This window comes from Thamnophis sirtalis, unplaced genomic scaffold (assembly GCF_051295495.1).
Source record: "Thamnophis sirtalis isolate CommonGarterSnake01/CBP01778 unplaced genomic scaffold, rThaSir2_p1.2 scaffold_3, whole genome shotgun sequence".
Taxonomy (NCBI): Eukaryota; Metazoa; Chordata; class Lepidosauria; order Squamata; family Natricidae; genus Thamnophis; species Thamnophis sirtalis.
In genome coordinates this window covers 141,232,879-141,255,401 of record NW_028261383.1, presented here as the reverse complement: position 1 = coordinate 141,255,401, position 22,523 = coordinate 141,232,879, and the positions used below count along the sequence as shown (strand labels likewise).

Below are 22,523 nucleotides of genomic sequence, written 5' to 3'. Positions count from 1 at the left end.
ACTTTGGGCCAATGGAAATTTATTTCAAGTTAGATGCTTCTTTATCTACATTTGCAATATGGAGATTCTTAGATACTTTTTATGGAATTTTATTTTTCTTTTGCTTACAAGTAAGTTCTTCTAAAGTTCTGTGACAACTGCTGAGCAATCTGCTCCAAAGTACTTGCTCTCAAATTGTTCTAGTAAAATCAATGAAATAAAATAAAGTTTTCAGTCTTAGAAATGTCTATTCAAAAGTAAAATTTAGGGAAGGTTGTTTTCAAGTAGGCAGAAGTATCGTATTTTTTGGACTATCACATGCTTCAGACTATAAGACGCACATTAGCTTTAGAGGAGGAAAACAAGAGAAAAAAAATCTGCCTCTGCTTCCCAGCGTCCATCTGTTATTCATCTGGCTAGCATCCTTGCAGCAAACAGAAAACAGCCTGGTCAGCTTCAGCATGTTATTGCAGCCTCAGCAGGTGGCTCGTTATGGCGCCATTCTGTTGTGCCCACCACCAGTCAACTGAGCTGAGCTGATGCCGCTGCTGGGAAACGCTGGAGGCTTTGCTGCCAAGCAGCTGATTAGTGGTTGTATTGGCCTCCTGGAATACTGCTGATCAGCTGTTCTAGGCGGTGGGGATTGCTGTGGGCCATTTGCCATGGCCATGGCCCATTCACATTCACCTTCGCAGCTGCCCATTTGCTGCGGCCCAATCGCTGCAATTGGCAGCGAATGAGCAGCGGTGGCAACAATAGGGAGCCGTGGCAATCCCCTCTGCCTACAACAGCTGGTTGGTGCTGCACCAACCCCCTTCCCTCCCCATCGCAATATGCGCTCTATAAGACACACAGACACTTACACCTACTTTGGGGTGCGGGGATTGCATCTTATAGTCTGAAAAATATGGCAGTTTTAATCTGCTTTACAGATTTTAAATCCATTGCTGAAAATTTGAAATAGGTTTTGATGGCATAAAATTATTACAAAGGTACTTTCAGGCATGCCTAATTTTTCTAAATGCTATAGTCAAAATGAACGAGAACACAATTATGCTATAGACCTTTAACTATAGTAAAATAGTAAAATTTATGGCAACTATTTGTTGTGTTATGCTCAACAAAACCTTGGTCAGTTTCAGCAATATTGAAAGCTGTGCTATCTTTTGCATTAACAGCAAGGAGGATGCTTTTATATGTACTACATATATTTTATATATTTTATATATACTACATTCGTATATATATTCGTATTCATTAGTACTAAAAAAAATTAATTAGCTGATTAAAAACTTGCTTTTAATACAAGATACTTCCACCAGGCCTTAATAATGTTTTATCTGGCAAATAAAGTGAAAATTGGTAACGACAAATTCAGTTGTAATTATAAGTAAATGTTTCCAAAGAATCTTGATAGTACACATTATATAACAAGTGCTTATCTTTGTTTACACAATAAATGATTCAGTACCTAGATTTAAAACTGGCAAAGAATCAGTTTCTCATCTAAAGTGTCCCTTGTTCTAATGGGATTTAAACTTTGTAGGATGCACTTTGAAAGCATTAGGCTCTTAATATATGTATTGCAGGTTGCTAGAAGGAGCCACCAGCTGAATCTTTTCCTGATTGACTTGCAAGCCATCTTCCTAACAGAAAAATCTCAGTTGTAACAAACTGGTTTTCCTTAAGATGATTTTAGCCAAGTAGCAAAACAATCCCCATCAAAACTTGAAATGCAGGTCAGAAACAATGACTGTATTCTTTTCGTGGCAAAGCACATGGACATAGAGGGAAGAATAAAAGAATATGTTACGAGCTTTTAAAACTCATAGTATCCCTAAACGTATCATGGATTAGATGTTGTCCAAGATGTTCTAATGTTTTTCACTGAGCTAATTCAACAAGTCACAGAATTAATGTTCTCTGGTTTTAATTATTCTCCCCCCCCCCATTCATAGTGATACCTCAGTTGTGCTGGTATTAAACTTTTTTATGTTGGGGTTACTGGGTTTTTTTTTTGGACAATGCAGATTCAAGACAACTATTGTATATTGTAACTCTGGGAATTATATGATGAGTTTTTCTTTCAGCATTGCCTTTCTTGGAGGAAGGCCAGGCAGGGAAAGTTGTCTGGAATGAAAGAAACTGATTTTGCATGGTGTCCTGTTGCTGAGAAGCTTTTCTTCATTAGAATAAGCATTCCCAACAGAATAAAATCTAATACATGTGCAGTTACTATTTTGAGTTGGATATTCACTTATCAGGAGTGCTCATTGAAGCAGAACCTGAGAATTTTGCTCTTAGCCCAGTTCAGTTGCATCCTCCCAACCTTTTACTTCTGTTCTAAGATAATACTGTGTGTTTTTTATGAAGGAGAAAATATTGTGAAAGGAGATACGGAGTCTATTAGGAATCTCTTGGAAATATTTGATGGCTTACTTGAATATCTTACGGAAGAAAGTGAAACTGCTTCTCAACAGGATGGTGAGAGAAATAGCTTATTAAACCATAAATTATCTTTTTTGAGAAATAACGTCTTTTTATTAGTATTTATATATCTACTTCAAGAAATGGGGATGTAATTATTTTTTAAAAAACATCATTACTGAGTGTTAAGTGTTTACTGGTTCACTGATTGTGGTAGCCTTTGCTATAAAGTAATTATGTTGTATTGTTTGGATGTAAATGTATGCACCTTGCTATAGTGATACTAGCAAGCACTGAAATTACGTTTTTGCTCAAATTATAGATGAAACATTTCATTTAAAAGTGTCTCATGCAATTATCTCAAATTGCCTTTTGCTGAAAAGGAAATGTTACATTAATTAGTGGGAGTGTGGTGCGTTTCTTTCTCATCTCAGTAAAAGCAATTTGTGATATTTACTGACAGTGTGTTCCTATATGAAATTCTGATTGCTACACATGAAGTGCCTTCATTGGGTAGGTTTACAAATTATGTAAAGCCTTAATGTGGTTTGTTTAATTTTATAAGATCCAAGTTGATTTTGATTTGTAACGAGGTGAAGCAAGTTTTTAGAGTCTTAATAGACTTTAAAAATGGAATATTGGCTTCTGAAACCTGCAGATGGTACAGAAATTTCCCAGCAACATTGTAGGAGATGGCAAAGCTGATATACAGATAGTCCTCAATTTATGACCACAATTGGGACTAGAATTTCCATTGCTAAGCAAGGTAGTTAAGTGAAATGTGGTCATTAGGCAAATCCATCTTCCTCCGTTGTCTTTGCTGAAAAGGTCACAAATGGCAATCCCATGACCTGGAATGCTGTTACTGCTGTATGTACATACCAGTTTTCAAACTCCTGGATTTTGATCATGATGGTACAATGTTGCAATGGTTACATGTACAAGGACCATTGTAAGTCATTTTTTTCAGTGCCATTGTAGCTTCAAATGGTTGCTAAATGAATGGTTGTAAGATGAGGATTACCTGTATTGGGCTCTTATTTCTTCAGGGTTTTTTTAAATAGGGGAGACTGTTTTTACAATCCCCAAAAAGGTTTAAAAAACCTTTTTTTTACTGGGCTTTCAGAGGAAAAAATTATCAATTTTCAACTTTGTTGACAAATTTCAGCAAGGCATTCTAGGATGGCTGTGGTTTATGATTTTGCTCAACACATGAGTACAGCAGCAACAAACTTAATTGTAATATATTAATATATTAATCCAGTTATAGAATGTAGAGCCATTCTTATGGATAGATTGTAAATTCTAACGTCCTCTTCATGGATATTTTGTGGTTAAATATCTTTCTATGAAAGTAAGTAAAATAGATCTGTAATTAGAATCCAAAGGGGGAAACCTGTTGTATCTTGGTTAAGGATTGAGCATAGTCTCTTGATATGTATTTCCTGGACACATGAATTTATCTGTGTCGCTTTTGCTTCCTTTTTGGATTTGCCAAATATACATTCACAATTCTGGTGGGTGCAAAACAGCCCTGAACACTATTCTCAACCAAAGTTAAGTGTGGGAGGTTATGCTGCTTATTATTCATCTTTTTTTTTCATTGCTTACCCTTTTGTTTGAATTATTGGAAAGGAATTGTTGATAAAAGAACTGTTTGGAACAAAATTAGCATATTTGTTACAGGTAGTCCTCAACTTACAACAATTTGTTTATTGACCATTCAAAGTTACAATGCTGCTAGAAAAAGTGATTTACAATCAGTTCTCACGTGACTGTCCCCACAGTCACGTGATCAAAATTTGGATGCTTGGCAACCAGTTTGTATTTACGATGGCTGCAGCATCCCAGGGTCATACGATCACCATTTGTAACCTTCCCAGTTGGTTTCCAGCAAGAAAAGTCAATGGAGTAAGTCAGATTCACTTAATGACTGCATGATACTTAACAACTGTAGTGGTTCTCTTAACAACTGTGGCAGAAATGGTTGTAAAATCAGGCATGACTCACTTGAACGAACACCTAGCTTAACAATGGAAATTCTAATCCCCATCCCGGTTGTATGTCGGGGACCTCCTGTACTTTGCTGTAACCATCAGTGGATTGGCCTACTATGGTAGTAAATAAGTATTTAAAGAAATATTCTGTTTGGATTTATTTATTTATTTAGCATATGGCTTCTGTTTGGATGTAGTCATTTTAAAGTGATAATGTGGTTTGCATTTTCAAAATTGCCGAAGCCACATTGCAAGTACTACAGTTCAGAAGTAAACCATAAGAAAGGAAATGAAAAGGTTTGACTACAACTACCGTATAGATGCCCAAGTTAATGCAGCATGTCTCATAAATACATACCGGCTGCCAAGCAACCAGATTTTGATCATGTGACCATGGAGATGCTGCAACTGTTGTGAGGACCGGTTGTTAGTCACTTTTTCCAGTGCCATTGTAACTTTGAATGGTCACTACATGAGTGGTTGAGGACTATCTGTATTTTTTTTTGTTATTTTGTTTTATTGGCCAGTAGATTCTAAAAAGTGCCAGGACAGATGTATACATAGGAGGGGAGAATGTTAATTAATTTTTCAAAAAAAAAATTATCTATTGCTTTTAATAGTATTGTTTATAAACAGGTGGTCTTAAGCAGATGGCAGAAACAGAGGTGCAGCACACTGATTCAAAGATGCCAGAAGATGGCTTTGACATCCCAGTTCTCTCCCTAGAGCAACCCTCAGCTGAAGGGTAAGACAGGTCCATAGTTGTCTGCTGCTTTACTAGCTCACAAAGGGCTCATTAGTAGCCATAGCACTTAGACTTATATACCGCTTTACGGTGCTTTATAGCCCTCTCTCTAAGCAATTTTCAGAATCAGCCTATTGCCCCCAACAATCTGGCTCCTCATTTTACCCACCTCGGAAGGATGGAAGGCTGAGTCAACCTTGAGCCTGGTGGGATTTGAACTGCCAAATTGCAGTCAGACAGCTTTCAGCAGAAGTAGCCTGCAGTACTGCACTCTAACCACTGCACCACTGAGTAGTTGGTTTCAGTAGTTGTTAGGTAGCATTAATAAGGAATAGTGCAACTGTTCAGGCTCTTTTCAGATATTTCACCTTTGGCATGTACAGTTGGCTGCACCTTTAAAATATTTTATATGTGGACAGAGGTTGCCATAACTATTCCTGACACATTCTGTATGAATTAGCATGAATTGCAGGAAAAATGTATTCTTTCTCTTCCAAGTTGCTTGAGAAAATTACTATAGAGCAACACTTGCTATCTTCTTATCACTGCATCTGCAGTTAGATTTAACTTGTTATACATATTTGGCGGACACATTGGAAAGACTCAAGGTAGCTTAATTAACAAATTATAGGTAGTCTTCGGTTAACAATGGTAATAGGGGCCAGAATTACTGTCGCTAAGCAATGCCTTTGTAAAGCATGATGTCACACGACAACATTGCTTAATTATTTCAACCCTGGCAGTCATTGTTAACTGATGGCCTTCTTAACTGAATCTGAGCATTAGGTGAGGACCCACCAGCCCAAGCCATTCATAGCTTGGTCCCTTCCCAGCCCGGAGCCTTTGTAAGGTAAGGGACTGCCTACTTTGAACCCCCCCCCCCATCTTCCTCCCTCCCTCTTTGCCCTGTTGGCTGCCTAACTACCTGCTCCTGTCAGCTGCCCCTACATCCAGCCCTGCCTGCCACCATATCACATGCTACTCCTGCACCATTCAGGCCCTTTCACGCCATTACTTTTCACACTGGTGCAGCCAAGGTTTCTCTGGCATCTCCCCAGGACCTACATCCATGCCCAGCCCAGGACCTTCTCTCATGAAAAAAGCCGGGCACAGGAAAGAAGGCACCAGTTGCCCCTCACAAAATAAGTGCTCAGCTAGAAAATCGAAGTTAACCTTTTTCTCATTGTGTTTCTGTCATGGTTCTAATATATTGGCAACATCCCTTCCCCCTTACTTTCTGTAGGACTGAAGGCATTGATTGATGCTTCTTATGTATTCTATCACCTTGTGGCCAAATCATAAAAATCACCTTACTGTATTGTGTTCTGTTTAGATCTTCTCAGTCATCAGAGCTGCTTGATCCGTCTTTGGAGGCTGGTGGTTCAGAATCTACAAGTGAGCTGATCAAGCTTGGTGACACAGCTTATTTGTTTTCGCTGAGAAATGAAGGTGAGCAGGCTCTGGAAAAAACAACAACAGCCAAATGCAACTGATGAAATGGTTATTGTACAAGGAGCACTTTGAAAGTCTCAATTGTGGGCTGTTGTCATCCTTCCTGCAAAAAAACTCTATATGTTTCATTAAAAAAAAAGCTTTACCAGTGAGTATAGGTCAGTTCACTCATCTATACAACCTGTGCAGATTTCACCCCTAACTGAGGGATCATCCTTTGTGCACTGCAAAATAAGTGGTTTTTTGAGAATTTTAATAGATTGGTTTTCTTTTAAGAATGTAGGATAATATTAGAGCGGCCTAATGGTGAAGATGCTCGACTCCCACTCAGAAGGTGGAGAGTTCAATCCTAGGTAGCGGCAGATGTTTCTCTCCTAGCGCACAAAGAAAAAATATCTGCTGTGTACTCCACATAGGCATCAGGAAGGACACACAGCCAGTAAACACTCAGCTCCATCCAGTCACTCCAACTCTATCCCAAATAGGGACTAGAGGCTTGTAAAAAGCAAGGGTTATTTTTGATGTAGTGTAATACGGTTCCAGGTTTTGAGTAGATTTTCTCCTCCACCTGCAGCTATTTCTAGAAAATTAGGTGCAGATGATTTCTCAACCCGTCCTTTATTTCCTGGGCAAAGTATATATAAAAATCCCCCTCCAGTTGGAAGTTATGGAAAAACTTTACTGATGCCCTGAAAGAAGATACTTCATTGTGTCTTGTGCCTCTAAATCTACTTCCTAACATTCACAAAATTACTAGGTTAAATATTCATATTCTGCTAATGAATGTTTTTCAGTGTTACCATCAGGAAAAGAAGTCCCAAAAAAGGCTGCAGGATCTGAAGTACATGCAACTTTTAGAGAACCATTTCGTCTGTCCTCCAGTGGAAAAAATACTGTTATTTCAGAAAGACCAGGTGAGCATCTTTCTAAGATAATGATGTTGATGTTCAACGGTCTTATCCTGGGGATGGTTATATTTCGGTGGGGAATATAGCAGTTATCCAAGAAGACCTTCCATGGGCTTAATCAGGTGGATTTAGACTGGGATGATCTAGTAAGTAAGAACACAAATTGTGCATCCTTAACCATCTTCGTTCCCACCATTGTCTCATAGACTCCCTTTCCTGACTTTTCCTAAGCTACTGCTTCCAAATGCAGTCTGGAATCCTTCCCAGACTGCTCATGAACCTACACGAAAATGTGGTAGCTTTTTAAATTACCAAACCACCAATAAAATAATACTTCGAAAGCAGTATATTTGAAACCAAATTAAAAATGAAACTAAAAATTAAAAAAAAGTCTGTCCACTTTTGAAGAGCACAGCATACACACATGATGTCCTGTATGGCTGTAGCCATCCCAAAAGGTACCTCTTACAGAAGGGGGAAGTGTGACTTAATCCTAGTGTGGCATATTTTTACATTTCATTTACTACATTGAAAATCTTAACAGTATTTCCGGGTGGTGACGTCTGGGACGAGTGTGGGAAAGAAATCAAGGCTCTGACTTCTTATCTCAATCTACATGTTTGGAGGACCCCTGCGGGGGTACGCTGATCTTGGAGAAAGACACAGAGGAGTAGGAAAACCCTAGGACTAACTAGGCGGAAGGCGACCACCTGCTACAACATGGGGATACCCTTTTAATCTGGCGTGCAAGCGTCTGCCTTGTTTCAATGGCGGACATGAAGTCTCGACAAACTAAAAGGGGAAGGAAGAATTTAATCAACCTGTTTCATCAAGTGGATTAGTGGATTGGCTTGCGAGTGGAAACAGCGGTGAGGGCAGAAAAGGAAGATCGCAGAGAAGAACAGGCAAAGCAGTGAGTCTCTAGAGATCGGGTGAGAGCCCTATAACTGAGCGGCTACCTGTAGGAATGAGAGCGGCAGATTTTTAGAGGCAAAGACCGGCCCAAAAGAACTAATTGGCGTAAGTGAGCGATCTGAGGGGCGACAACAAGAAAGAGCACGAACTGACACTAAGACATACAGACTCAAGTGGTGGAAAAGAAACCGAGAGAGAAGGAGGACTTGGAGAATGGTGGTGTGCTTGGGGGCGGCGGCTGACAGATAGCAGGAAAAAGAAGAGGACAACGAAATGGAAGGGGAAGGCTGATGCAACAGCTGTGCTGAAATTATCTAGAACTATTTAGAACAGAAGAGAGTGGACAATTTTGCAAAGACTGAAAAGAAAAGTAATTCAACTCAGAACTTTAAAAAAAAGTAAAAGAAAAGGTGTTGAACGAATCGACTAAATTAGTGAAATAAGTCATTGGATGCTAATTTGGGACAACATACATAATATACTAAAAAATAAAATTTTAAAAGAGATGACGAGTATCACAACAACATCACTGAAAGACGGGAAAAAGACAACTGCAAATCCAGCGACAAAGGTATTGACTGCTTCTCCAGCAACCCAAAGGTCAACAGAAGGAATGGCTACAATGGAAAAACCAGATTCCGGATCAAATATTGAAAATGTGCAGGCAGCATTGTTAACCATCCAAGAAACTATGACCAAGCTTCAAGAGGCAGTAGCTAAAAACCCCAGTAAATTGAAAATGGATATGAATGAAATGAAAATAGAGATGAGTGAAATGAAAAATGAAGTTAAAAATGACATACAGAAATTAGATGATAAAATGGGAATAACACAACAAACACTGGAAAAAATGAACAGTTAATAAAAGTGGTAGAAAAAAGAACAGAACAAACAGAGAAGAAACTAGACTTAGTTGAACATCAGATGAAAACATCAACCAAAAACTAAGAAGACTCCCTCATCCACCTGGAAATGGAACATGCAGCATTTTATCTCCGATTCCAGAAGGTAACAGAGACAAAAGAGGAAGATTTACAAACAATAATGTCGGAATTAATAGAAATGTTACAAAGAGACAAGCATGAGATCCTAAATGAATTGGCCGATATATACAGGGTAAGCACTAATTATGCCAGAAGATACTGATTGCCTGGAGAAGTACACATTAGATTTGCAAGGACAAAAGTGAGAGATATAATTTATTGAATAACAAGAGACGAGCTGATGGTATACAAAGGGAAAGAGTGAAAAACCCTGAAACAAATCCCGTGAAGAGTGGGGGAGCAAGGGAGAGACTATCGATTTCTGGTGACACAACTGATTAAACCAGATATACTATTTAGGTGGTGGGTACCTGAAGGGATGCTGGTAACTTGGCAGGAGAAAAGGATAAAAGTTGACAATCTGGAGAAGGCACAAGATTTATATGAGCAACTAGTAGGCCCGGAAGAGGAACAGAGCAGAAAGGAGGAGCCAGGAAGAACAACAACAGAAAACAACGGAAGGGGAACAAGGAGAAAGTAGGAGGAGGAGAAAGAGCAACAGAGAGAGGAGGAAGTGAGACCAAAAACAAGAAGCCGAAAAAGAAACTAGAGTTAATAAAAAATAAAGACAGACAGAGAATTAGGAGGATGGACGAAGAAATTCAAAGAAAGTTAAATATCTTGGAATATGGCTCTGCAAAGTGCTCAACTATAAAAGAAAATAATTATACAAAATTAGTGCAACAAATAAAAATAGATCTAGAATTATGGAGGAAACTACAACTATCACTAGTAGGGAAAATAGCAGCAATAAAAATGAATGTATTACCGAGACTATTATACTTATTTCAAACAATCCCCATAAAATTATAAAAAAATTTTTTTTATTGAATTGAACAAGATTATATTAAAATGTATATGGCAAGGAAAGAAAGCCAGGATAAAGTTGAAAGCTCTACAGGATGACAGAAGCAGAGGTGGTATGGGACTCCCTGACTGGGAGCTTTATTACAAAGCAGCAGCATTAGCATGGATTAGGGATTGGATAAATTAAAAAAAATAAAAATACTAACATTAGAGGGCCACGATTTGCAAACGGGATGGCACTTTTTCCTATGGGAAGAGGGTAAAAAGAAACAAAAATACTTTCGTAGACACTATATTAGAGATGCACTGATACAGGTCTGGAATAAAATTAGAGAAAAATGCTACATGAAAATAACCGACAAGCCATGACACATCCCAATACACTAGATCTATCGAAAATGGTTAGATATAGTGAAATTTTAGACATCCAAGGAAATTTGAAAACAAATCAGGAATTAAAGGAGCAAAATATAAATATAGACTGGTAGCCATACCTTCAACTACAATCGAGATACAAAAAAAATGTAAAAGAATATGGAATATACACAGAATTACAACAAATAGATAAAATTTTAATTGGCCCGGAAAATAAATTCATAATGAAAATGTACAGATATTTATTAAAAGTAACATTAGAAGAAGAAAAAGTTAAAGGTTGCATGATAGTGTGGGCCAAAAATTTGGACATAATATAGATCTAGTGGATTGGGAAAGAATTTGGAACACAAATTATAAACTAACACGATCGGTAGCACTCAAAGAAAATATGTATAAAATGTTTTATCGTTGGCCTTTACCACCACCGAGATTAGCTAAAATGTACCCAAACATGAATCCGACCTGCTGGAAATGTAAAAAAATACAAGGGTCTTTCTATCACATATAGTGGACCTGCCTGGAAATTCAAAAATATTGGACAAAAATTTAGAAATGGGTGCAAGAAATTACAGGAGAACAAATAAAATACAAACCCGAACTCTTTCTGCTGGGAATAATCAAAGGGAAATATACAAAGAAAATTAAGTACATATTAACACATCTGCTGACCACAGCTAGAATAGCGTTTGCCCAATGCTGGAAACAAAATGATATCCCCTCGGACGAATTAGTGATACAAATTCGTATCACTAGTGATACAAATTAATGATACAAATTTTTTTGGATTGTGCAGAGATGGACAAATTAATACTAAAATTAAAAGACGAGTCAGAATATTATGAAATTTGGAACAATTTGTACAAATGGCTGCAAAACAAGAATAAAATTAATTAAGCTGAAAAACAATAGATAGATAGATAGATAGATGATAGATAGATAGATAGATAGATAGATAGATAGATGTGTATAAAGGTTTATAAACATAGAAGAGAAATAATATTTACATGTACAGGTATGATAACATAATAATGTTGATAATAATGACTGTAAGGTGGTGTAGAAGGGAAAAAAATAATAAAAATAATAATTAAAAAAAAAAATCTTAACAGTATTCTAAAAGATATGAGAAGGAAATAACTCAGCCAGCATACCTTTCTACCAGTAATACTTGCTTTTAACATTTTCTAAGGAAAGGGGACACGGTAGCTCAGTGGCTAAGACGCTGAGCTTATCGATCAGAAAGGTTGGCAGTTCAGCGGTTCGAATCCCTAGTCCTGCTTAATGAAGTGAGCTTGTCCAGCTTTTGCCAACCTAACAGTTCGAAAGCATGTAAAAATGCAAGTAGAAAAAATAGGAACCACCTTTGGTGGGAAGGTAACAGCGTTTCGGGCACCTTCGGCATTTAGTCATGCCAGCCACATGACCATGGAGACGTCTTCAGACAGCGCTGGCTCTTCGGCTTTGAAACAGAGATGAGCACCGCCCCCTAGCGTCAGGAATGACTAGCACATATGTGCAAGGGAAGCCCTTAACTTTAACTAAGGAATACCCCCCCCCAATAATATATTCTAAGCATATTAATTCTACATGTTTGAATCACAGTATTGTCTGCCTTGTTTGCCTTTAAGCTATAGCCAAACCTGCTCAATTGTCTGAAGAGCAGTTGAGTTCCAGTGCTAAGAAGCTTGGGGACCCAATCCGTCCAGCAATTGCTTTGCAGCCCCCCTACCAACCTTCCGTCAGTGGAGTCTCCTATCTAGCTGAAAGGAACAATGTCACTGGAGACAGGGATTCCCCACCACCTTTATTATCACTTAAACCTCAAGAAACGCCACCTACTGTTGTAAGTGTGATATTTGTTTTTGTTTAATTCTCATCATTCAATGCATTGTAGGTTTTCATAAGCTTGGGAGATTTGATGGAATGCTGTCCAAGTTAACCAAGAGAGAAGGGAGGCTAAGAAGTGTGTAATAGAAATAAAATAAACAAATCCTTCCTGGCCTTTCCTATTCATCAGAAAATCTGGACTGGGAATCTAGTAATCAAGTCTTGGACACACAAAATAGTGTGTGTATGTGGAGGAAGTCAAATATCTCAGCCTTCCCCAATTCAGTGCCCTCAAGTTGGAATTGTAATTTTATTTTACTTTATTGATATTTCAAATTTAGAGACCACCCATCTCACTCACAGAGTGGCTCTGGGTGATTCTCAATTACTGGAATTTTTATTTAGGTTTATCTATTAAATTTATATGCTTCCCATCTCCCTCTCAAGCGACTGAATCAAATTCAGTTCCAATAAACACTTGCTAGATAGGAATGTGCCAAGGATGCCAGCTAACTAGAGACCATGAGACTTGAATGTCAACATGTTTGGAAATTGTGAAAATCTACCACATCTTGTTGAATGAAAAGAGTGGGAGCATATTTTTGAAATATATGAAGTTGACATGATATGGGATGGGAAAATACGTAGGGAAAAGGAATAAGTGAACCTCGTATGAAATTTTATCTGAAATTAGTACAGTTTTTCTATAGTTGGAATATCTGTTTCAGTCAAAATTTGCTCTTGATTTTAGCTTTTTAGATGAGAAATGGCAAAACTGAATTGTATAAGCTTTTATTTGTAGTTTATTTTGTAATTTAAATTTTAAAACAGCAATTGGAATAGCACTTAGATGTACCTATCATGTCATAATGCTTTACTGCCCTCGCTAAGCGGTTTATAGAACCAGCATATCACCCCCAGCAATCTGGGTCCTGATTTTACCAACCTCAGAAGGGTGGAAGACTGAGTCAACCTTGATCTGGTCAGGATTGAACTCCTGGCTATAGGCAAAGTTAGCCTGCAATACTGCATTCTTTCTAACCACTGCACCACCAGGGCTCTATGCTCCATGCTCATTAAGATCAATGCCTCTTTCAGCCTACTTGCTTTGACCATTTTACTATATTTTTTCATTTGTATTGCATTCTCTTTTATAGCTTGCAGAACCTCCTGAGCGTGAATACTCTCTTTTTTCAGATGGCATCCATTCTTTTCCAGACGCAACTTCTTGTAAGAATTTCCATTTAAAGTGTTTGTTCTAACATTTTCTCAAAGTCAGATTCTTTGCTACTCTGAATTGCTATTGATTTCTAGCATGGGAATGGGCTTATAAGAATTCGATGCTTCTGGAATTTTTTAAGCGAGTTCTATTTTGTTTGTCAGAATTTTAAGTGAGGAGGGAAAACCTGTGGCCTTCCAGTTGTATCCAGCTGGATACTTCTTCCTTTTATCATGACAATTGGTCATGCTGATTGTGGCAATAGTCATTAGCATCCAACAGGTTTGCATTCTTGGGACAAGGGGATATGTGTGGTTATGTTTCTTCAAGTTTAAGTGAACTACAGATTTTGTAGAGATCTAGCAAGAATAGATCTTAATTTCTTACACAAAGCATCACCGTCTCAAATCTTGAGAATGACAGTAATGTTCCTGGGGCTAAATTTTGTTATGTCACTTGAATAAGTTATAATGGGTGAATTCACACATAGTGACAAGCCATAATGAGTGAGTTAACAGATCCTTGCTCAAAAACCCTCAGGTGCATAAATATGGTATGGCAGCCAGGACATAGTCTAAGGGCGCCCTGTGCCACAACGGCAACAATAAAGTAAACAGAATGTTGGCAGAAGCATGCAGTTATTTTTAGTTGTGCTAATTCTTGCTATTATTTTTCTGCTAACATCTTTATTTTTGCAAACAACGTTGCTCGTTGGACATTAGCAATACTGTATTTATAGTTGGAGAAACACTTTAGAAATCTGGTTAGCAATCAAATAAACAGAAAACAGATCTTGTCTTGGACATCTGGATTAGCTTTATAAGTAAAACTTTTGTTACCAATCATTTTGATCAACAACAGTTTATAAAAGGTTTCAAGTCTTTCCTCACACTCTTGGAATTTCTTGCTTTAAAAGAAGACACACAAATCCATAATTGAATAAATAAATTGAGATAAATTCATAATGTGAATCTTATTGTCCCTTTCAGTGAGATATTTACCATAATTTTCTGAAAGGAAGAGAATTTGAAATTCCGATCCCAAAAAAGGAAAAGGAGAAAACAGTAAATAAATGCAGTCAAAAATTCTGGGCAATGCCTAGCTTCCTTACCCAAATCCCTCAGACTTACCAATTTCAGTTGAAAACAATAGTGCCAGTGTCCTTTGTATACACCAAGCTACAGGCAAAAGGAAATCTTTAGGCATTTGCCCTTTTCTCAAATCTGTCTTCTCAATGGAAGGGTTGGATTTGTGGGGCATCATTTTTTATGTAATCTATCTAATAAGGGAATGTTTAGTGTTTAATGAGCTATATCTATATTTCTTACGTAATTTATACAATTAATTTCTTTGGTCTCCTGCTCAGATTTTCCAACAGAACCATCAGGAACAGGAGTTGGTGTAACTGGTGAATCAGTGCTACAAGTCAGCTCACATGATTCAGAAAAGGTAACACATTGTTTAGTTGGCTGTAGATGTATTTGTTCAGTGTTTACGATAATCATCAATATCTTCCAGGTTTCCATTGTAACCAAAACAAACTTCATATCTTACAAATCTAAGATTCTAATGGGAATCTTGAGAAAGAATGGAAGATGAGACATAAGAATTCAAAGATATATCCAGTATGTGGGTTTAAAGCTCGGTAGGAGATGAAGAACAAGGGTTGGGTACAGAATTTGTAAGAATAGGTTCATCCATAAAGATGAATGTGGACATACAAGATACAGCATTGTGTCAGTGTTCTAGGATAGTGGCTCCCAACTTTTTGGAGGGTCCAGAGCCAGGTTAAGTGGACAGCGATTTTTCCGTGACTGGGGTGTGTGTGGTTTCACATGCTGCCTTGGATCTGGCACGTTTGCAAATGGGGCTTCAGTTGCTTATGTGGCCTGGTTCTTGGCAGGCCGTGACTCAGTGCCAGGCCATAGTCCAAGGGTTGGGGACTCCTGTTCTGGTACAATATATCAGATTCATAGGAACGAAAGCTTGAATATCCATGCCCTTTAATAAAGCAGGAGACCTTTAAAAGGCTAAGTACTGAGGGAGAAGTGAGGATCATAGATGAGGGATATATTGAGATACAGTGTGGAGTTGATGACAGCCTATGGGGAAGTCTAGCAGTAAGGAGGAGCTTAAAGTCAATCTAGCAATGAGCAGAAAACTAGTCTAAGGATTTTATGTTCCTTTCGTATCAGGAATTTTGTTTGCAAAAACAAGACATTGATCATTTTTCTAAATGAAGTTAACTATGATTTAATGATAATATGTCAAACCCTAACTTCCAGTAATACTTCAAATGCAAATTAATATTGACAATACTGCAAATGATGATCAGTGTTATTGGTTGGGCATATCTTCATTATGATGGTTCTCGGGTACGAACAACCAGAATGTTATCAAAATCCTAGCTTAAATATATACTTTTTGTGTACCGTATTGTTCAGAATATAAGACGCACGAGGATTTTGAAGAGGCAAATTAAAAAAAAACTTTTTGCACTCTGCAGACCTCCCAAAACGGGCCTGTTTTTTGTCAAAAAAGGGCATGCATAGCCTCTAGGAGGCTTGTAGAGTGCTCCTGGGGGCTGGGAGGGGGACAATAACGAGAAAAAAATGGTCTGTTTTTTGTGAAAACCGGCTCGTGTTTCATCAAAAAAAGGGCATGCATAGCCTTTAGGAGGCTTATAGAGTGCTCCTGGGGGCTGGAGGGGGGGGAGGGGAAACGAGCAACAAACAGTCTGTTTTCTTGCTCATTTTTGCCCTCCCCAGCCCCCAGGAGCAGTCTGGAAGCCTCCTAAAGGCTATGAACGGCCATTTTTGCAAAGGGGGGGGGTGAGGGAAAAAGGTGCGTCTTATACTCCGAAAAATACAGTATGTGTATTCAGAGGTCATGTAATATCTCTATAACTGAAAACTTTTTAGAGAAGCATACATAAAAACAATTCCCATTATGAAAATTCTATGATTTATGATTCTAAAAAGCTTATGTCTGTTTTCACTTCGATCTGGGAATGTTGAGATTTTGAAAGACTGCATTTCTCTTTCTTTTTTTCTTCCCCTTAAGGAGCATTTAATGTATGAATGATTGATGTAAATGTTTTCAAACTCTAGATGCCTTTTTGGCTTGGTTATCCTGCTGTAAATATTGTTGTTTAAAAAGGTTTCTGACATCTAATTTTCTGTATTATCATAATAATTCTATTTGGCAATTCTTCTTTATGCAGTCTGATCTCTATTACTTTAACACCGATTTAATCTCTTGAATTTGTCCTGAGCTGTTTGAATGAAAGTTTTTCCCTTCCACCCTTCTAAAAGGAAATAGACGAGAGTTCGCGGTACATATCGATTCAGAGTTGCAAGGAGAATGGATTACCTCAGTTCACCTCTATACAAACCACAAGGCCCAAACAAAGGAATCTATTTATTGGGAAAAGGTATGCATTTCTTTCACACAAAATGGAACTTGGGGTTGCTCTTCAGAATAATCTTGTCCTCCAAGTCCATACATACTGCCACTAACCTGGGGCTTTTAACCTTGTACTGCTCTACAAGTCATTCAGTCTATTGTCTAAAGATGATGGGAGTTGCAGTACAGTGTCAATTAGAGTAGTGTTCCTTTAACTGTGGTCTGAATCAGTATGAGGTGTTCAGTAAGAAAAGTCATGCTACCTTTCTGGTGAGGCAGGGAAAGTATGTTGCAGGCTCTGTCAGTTAAAATAATGGCCCCCAAGCTTTTGGGCATCAGGGACCGCTTCCATGGCCCGGAAGGGGCATGGTTTTGCATACTGCCTGCATCCTTCAGGTGGGGCTTCATTTGTTTCCACGGCCCAGTTTCTGGCATGCCACGACCTGGTGCCGGTCCTCAGACCACCAGGAGTTGGGGACTCCTGAGTTACAGAATTTACATGGTGGGATCGAGGAAGAGAGCGCCTTCTCTGCCATTGCCCCTGCCTTTTGGAATATTGTCCCCAATAGGTGAGGTTGGCTCCCATTCTCGTGGTCTTTTGAAATAATTTGAAGGTCTGGCTGTGCCAAGTTGTATGCATGCAACATTGAGGTTGGTTAGCACCTTGACACACACCCCCCTTTAATGATTGTTTTAACTGCTTTCTTTTACTGAAATACCATTTTTACGTGGTTATGTTTCTATGTTTTTATTTGTGCACCGTATAGAGTCACTTTGTGACTGAAATGGGAAGTCTCTATATTTGATGAATAAAATAAAAATAGAATAAATCCTTTTGCGAAAAGTAATTTTTCAGAAGTGGGTTACAGCCAAGTATAAATGATTGAACAGGGTGTAATGCTACGCTGGCTCTAAACGTTCTTGAACACATGATCCCATTAAGTTGTTTAATCAATGCATTAATGTAAAGAGCAATAATGTTGTTATTAAGAGAGGTTTTATTTACTCATTCATTTAGTTTAGAGGCTATTGAAGAACAGTTAAAAGAAGAAAGAGAGCTTAAGTATCGAGAAGACAAAATTCTAAATTACAATAATGTTCTTGGAGGATTTTTTATGTTCATGTTCTTTGAATTTCTCTCCTCTCTCTTTCTCTTTTTCTACCTACTCATCTTCCTATTTTCCTCTTGAAAACAAGATTTACATGCTTAAGATGATCCCATTTGTACAGTATTATACTTTCAGTGTTCACTCTCTGTCTTTGTTATTTTATCACGTTTTACTCTGATTCCCCAGCCAGAAAGAACGTCCTGCTCTGGCAGACTCTTTTATAGAAGACTCTCTTCCCCATAGACGTGCAAAGAAAAAACTCTCTGAAATGTCAGAGAAACTCTCCCGCAGGCTGAATGAACTGGATGCGGTAAGTTAATGCCAACAATTCTTGGGATTGTGCTAACCAAGCAAGCAACATGACTGAAGCTAAGCAAATAGAGATGAGCCAATTTAGAATCCTGCAATCATACTCTTAAGCTTTGTTAAATCTAAAATACAAGCAAGTAAATGTAAAGTACTCTTGACAAGAATAACTTTCATTTCACCTCAGATTGACTCTTGATCTGTCCTCCTTCAATTGACTGCCCGGGTTCCCTGGGTTTGCTGCTGTGGGTGCTTTTTACCCAAGGCTGACTAGCTCATTGGCTCCTGCATTGTTTGGAAGGCGGGGTGGGGGAAATGTCTGTTGAAACAGGTTATCTGAAATCACACCTCAAAATATGTCATATGGTTTGTTTTGTTTTTCTTGGATCGGACTGCAAATTGATATGAAGCTTAGCCTGTTGTGGGATTCATGGTTAGCAGAGGGACCTGAGCTTCATACTTTTAAGCTTGAGTTCACAATTGTCTGCAAAAGAAAAAAAATACCTGCCTGTGAAAATTGGAACAACAAGGAAAGGACTTAATAAACCTTGGATACTAGTTTCTTGAAGGGATTTTTCATAGGAAGCATAAATACCCAGAACCTTTTGCTGTGCTCTTTAATAGTGCAATAGAGTAATAGTACTATTAAGGGTTCTTTAATAGTACCTCTTGGCATCACAGAGTTCTATCAGCCGTTCCTTTGCTTGTGCAGATTTGACCTACAGCTGGTGTCATAAAGTGGTGACGTAGAGTGTTTGAAATAAATATTAGACTTTGTGTACTTAATTTTTTTTCTTGATTAAAAGCAAATGTTTTGTATGTAAAATCATGGAAGATTAATTGGAAATCAACTCTGAATAGATAAAGCATTTAAAAAAAAACAATTACAGATGTTAAAGCGTGCTTTGGGTGAACAAAGCCAAGGCGAGTTGTCGGCTGATGAGGATACCCTTTCTCAGCACAGTGACAGCATCATGGACTATCGCCAAATCACACAACAATCAGGTAATACTCTGAAATTCATTAATGAACGAATTGCATTGTTCTATGTTGGGACATATTATTTCCATCAGGAATTGAAAATAGCTATATACCTGCCTATCATTTAGCATCTTTCCTTGACTTGATCCCCTCCTTAACTATCAGGGCTACAACTTCCATAATTCCTGTGGACCATGCTATCTAGGACTTCTGAGAATTGTCATTGTAATACCTTCTAGAAAGTGCTAGATTGAAGAAATTTATCTGTATAGTGGATGTCACAACAGCTAAACTGAAGGGTTTGAGCACTGTTGGGAACTGGGCTAACTCAAAAGTTTTAAAACAATAACTTTACAAAGAGCCTGAATCTAATTGTTAAATGTAAAAAAAAAAAATGTTTTCTCTGATTGTCTGTGAAGATTCTCAGTCATCCAGGTCGTAGTTATCTCTCAAAGGTACTTTTTTCTAAAGATGTATCTTATTGAATGTAATACTGGGCAACCCATATCGGATCCCAAAGACATGATAGGGCAAACTTTAGAAACAGAGCTTCTGAAATTTATTGAAAGGGCTTTCCTGATCCTTTGTTTAAAAAAAAAACCTATCGTATTTTTCGGAGTATAAGACACACTTTTTTCCCTCAAAAAAGAGGCTGAAAATCTAGGTGTGTCTTATACACTGAATACAGCATTTTTTGCATCCTGAAACCCCTCCTCCTTCACCAAAATGGGCCTGCATAGCCTTTAGGAAGCTTATAGAGTGCTTCTGGGAGCTGGGGAGGGCAAAAATGAGCAAAAAACAGGCCGTTTCCCCGCCCCCCCCCCCAGCCCCCAGGAGCACTCTATAAGCCTAAAGGCTATGCATGCCCTTTTTTTGGACAAAATAAGGCCCATTTTTGTGAAAAACGGGCTGTTTTTGGGAGGTCTGCGGAGTGCAAAAACTTTTTTTTTTTAATTACCTCGTAAAAATCTTGGTGCATCTTATACTATGAAAAATATGGTAATTGTGGTAGACTTATCTAAAGTTTGTTTCTCCCATAGATATTCATCGTTCAAGGAAAGCACCCAACAGGCGACGGTCATTTTCTGCTTCCCCGCCCCCATCCAATTATCAACCATCACATGTATCAGATAGTCCTCTCCAGAAAGATGCCGAAGAGCCAACGCGAAGAGTGCGAATATGTTGGCAAAATGAACAGGATCAAAGGAAGTTAAGAGCAAAGGTAATGGCAGCAGGAATGGAAATGCGGGCAACTAAATAACTAAATGCCTTAATGAGTGAATGTATTAATAGATGCTCTCAGCATACATGGAACCTTAGCAGAGCCAATATCCCAAAGGGGTTTTTGCAGGAGGCAACTGGACTTCCTTGTTTTTTTTCTTTGAAGATGTTTTCCTTTTTCAGCTCTGACTGGATGGTGGGGAATGGAAGGATTTATATTCCTTGCAGATAGCTGGTAATTTCCATCCTTTTAGAGGGTCATTGAAGCACTTGGAGGTTTATCTGTGTCCTCAGGCTCACCTGAGTAGTGCAAATGGTTCCTGTACTCTGCAGTTTGTTTCCATCTGGAAATCCATTCCTACTCCCACACCATTCAAAGAGTGTTCATCCCAAATTGTATAGCTAAAAGTCTGTAGCTTTTAGGAGGCAACTTATCCAGTTGCCTGCTGAAAAAGCACCTTTTGGACAGCCATGACCTGGATGACTACAGACATTTAATGGTCAATAGAACATGGATGAAAAGAACTGCTTTTCCACTTCAGAGGTTTTATATCACACACACACCCCCCAAAAAAAAACAGTCTGAGTGTGACAGTATGCTGCATGTATTTCCTAATGGGTGGGATGGTAGCATTGTATGTCGGCTTGCTAGATGATCTTTAGAATATCAGAGATTGTATAGAATAGCATGCACTTGCTTGGGGTAAAACTGGCCTGCTTATGACATAGTGGCCAAAATGTTCTGAAGCTGACCAGTATTGTCCTTGCTGTTGGGAGGGAATGTTACATGGTGCACAGATATGGTTAAAGCTAATAACTTGATAAAGCTAGTTCATCACACTAAAAATACATGATTGATCAAAGCCATGGGGGTTGGCTGAGGTCAATATTCTACTGATGACTGTGGCCGCTACAACCAAGAGTCTGGATGAATAAAGGTAATAACAGAAAAATAGATACATTGCACATTTGAAAAATTAAGAATGGGGAAAGATGTATAAGATTGGAATATAAATGGCCCAATCTTGTGTTATGGCATCAAGAAGTCATACAGAGAGGTCAAAGTATAAAATTGATTAGGCTGAAAAATATCCTGGGAAGTATGAATTTGTGTCATCCCAATTGTTGTGGACGGGCATGAGAAAAAAGTTATTGTTCAGTGAATGATGAGAGTAGAAGAATCAGAAATAAGTTTGGGGAAAATCGTGGAGTGTTCTAAATGGAAGTGATCCCAAGATTTTATTAGGTGGCACGAATAGATAAGTTGGAATGAGACAAAAGGGTACATAAAAAGTGATCACGCCACTTGGAGGCACAGCAATGAATGAAACTGATCATTCGTTCGTCGTCAACACTGGAAGTCTTCAAGAGGATGTTGGATAGCCATTTGTTTGAAGCGGTGTAGAGTTTCTTGCCTAGGCGGGTTGGACTAGAAGACCACCAAGGTCCCTTCCAACTCTGCTATGGTATTGTATTGTTATAGAAAAATGGCATTTTGTTTCAACAATGTGGTTTCAGTGTAAGTCTCCACACATGCACACGGAAAAGGCATCAATCCAAAAGAATGATTAATTGGATTATTCTAGATGAAAGGCTGAAAGAATTACTGAAAGATACAAAGGTGATTAGAGATTCTTAATATAGACTAGACACTTTTGGAAATGCCAGTGGAGAAATTTGGGTAAAAACCAGACATGAAGGAAAAGAAAAGTCACAGAATTAGAGCATAGGTAGAATGACAACAGGAAGCGAAAGTGCAAGTCCTCTTGTTTGTTTTATTGAATGAATCTCTAGGAGTCCCTAT

The 22,523-nt window shown here is 38.3% G+C and overlaps 1 protein-coding gene across 1 annotated transcript in view; it reads left to right on the top strand.

Moving 5' to 3' along the window:
- The window catches only part of CEP95 (centrosomal protein 95), a 36,284-nt gene that overhangs the window by 3,092 nt on the left and 10,669 nt on the right, over nt 1-22,523 (top strand). Inside the window, exons 4-14 of the mRNA XM_087710250.1 lie at nt 2,353-2,463; nt 5,040-5,148; nt 6,482-6,597; nt 7,395-7,514; nt 12,280-12,494; nt 13,636-13,708; nt 15,064-15,146; nt 17,012-17,130; nt 18,398-18,521; nt 19,408-19,522; nt 20,539-20,720. Coding sequence (XP_087566376.1) covers nt 2,353-2,463; nt 5,040-5,148; nt 6,482-6,597; nt 7,395-7,514; nt 12,280-12,494; nt 13,636-13,708; nt 15,064-15,146; nt 17,012-17,130; nt 18,398-18,521; nt 19,408-19,522; nt 20,539-20,720 — 1,367 coding nt within the window. The remainder of the gene's footprint in view (nt 1-2,352; nt 2,464-5,039; nt 5,149-6,481; nt 6,598-7,394; nt 7,515-12,279; nt 12,495-13,635; nt 13,709-15,063; nt 15,147-17,011; nt 17,131-18,397; nt 18,522-19,407; nt 19,523-20,538; nt 20,721-22,523) is intronic.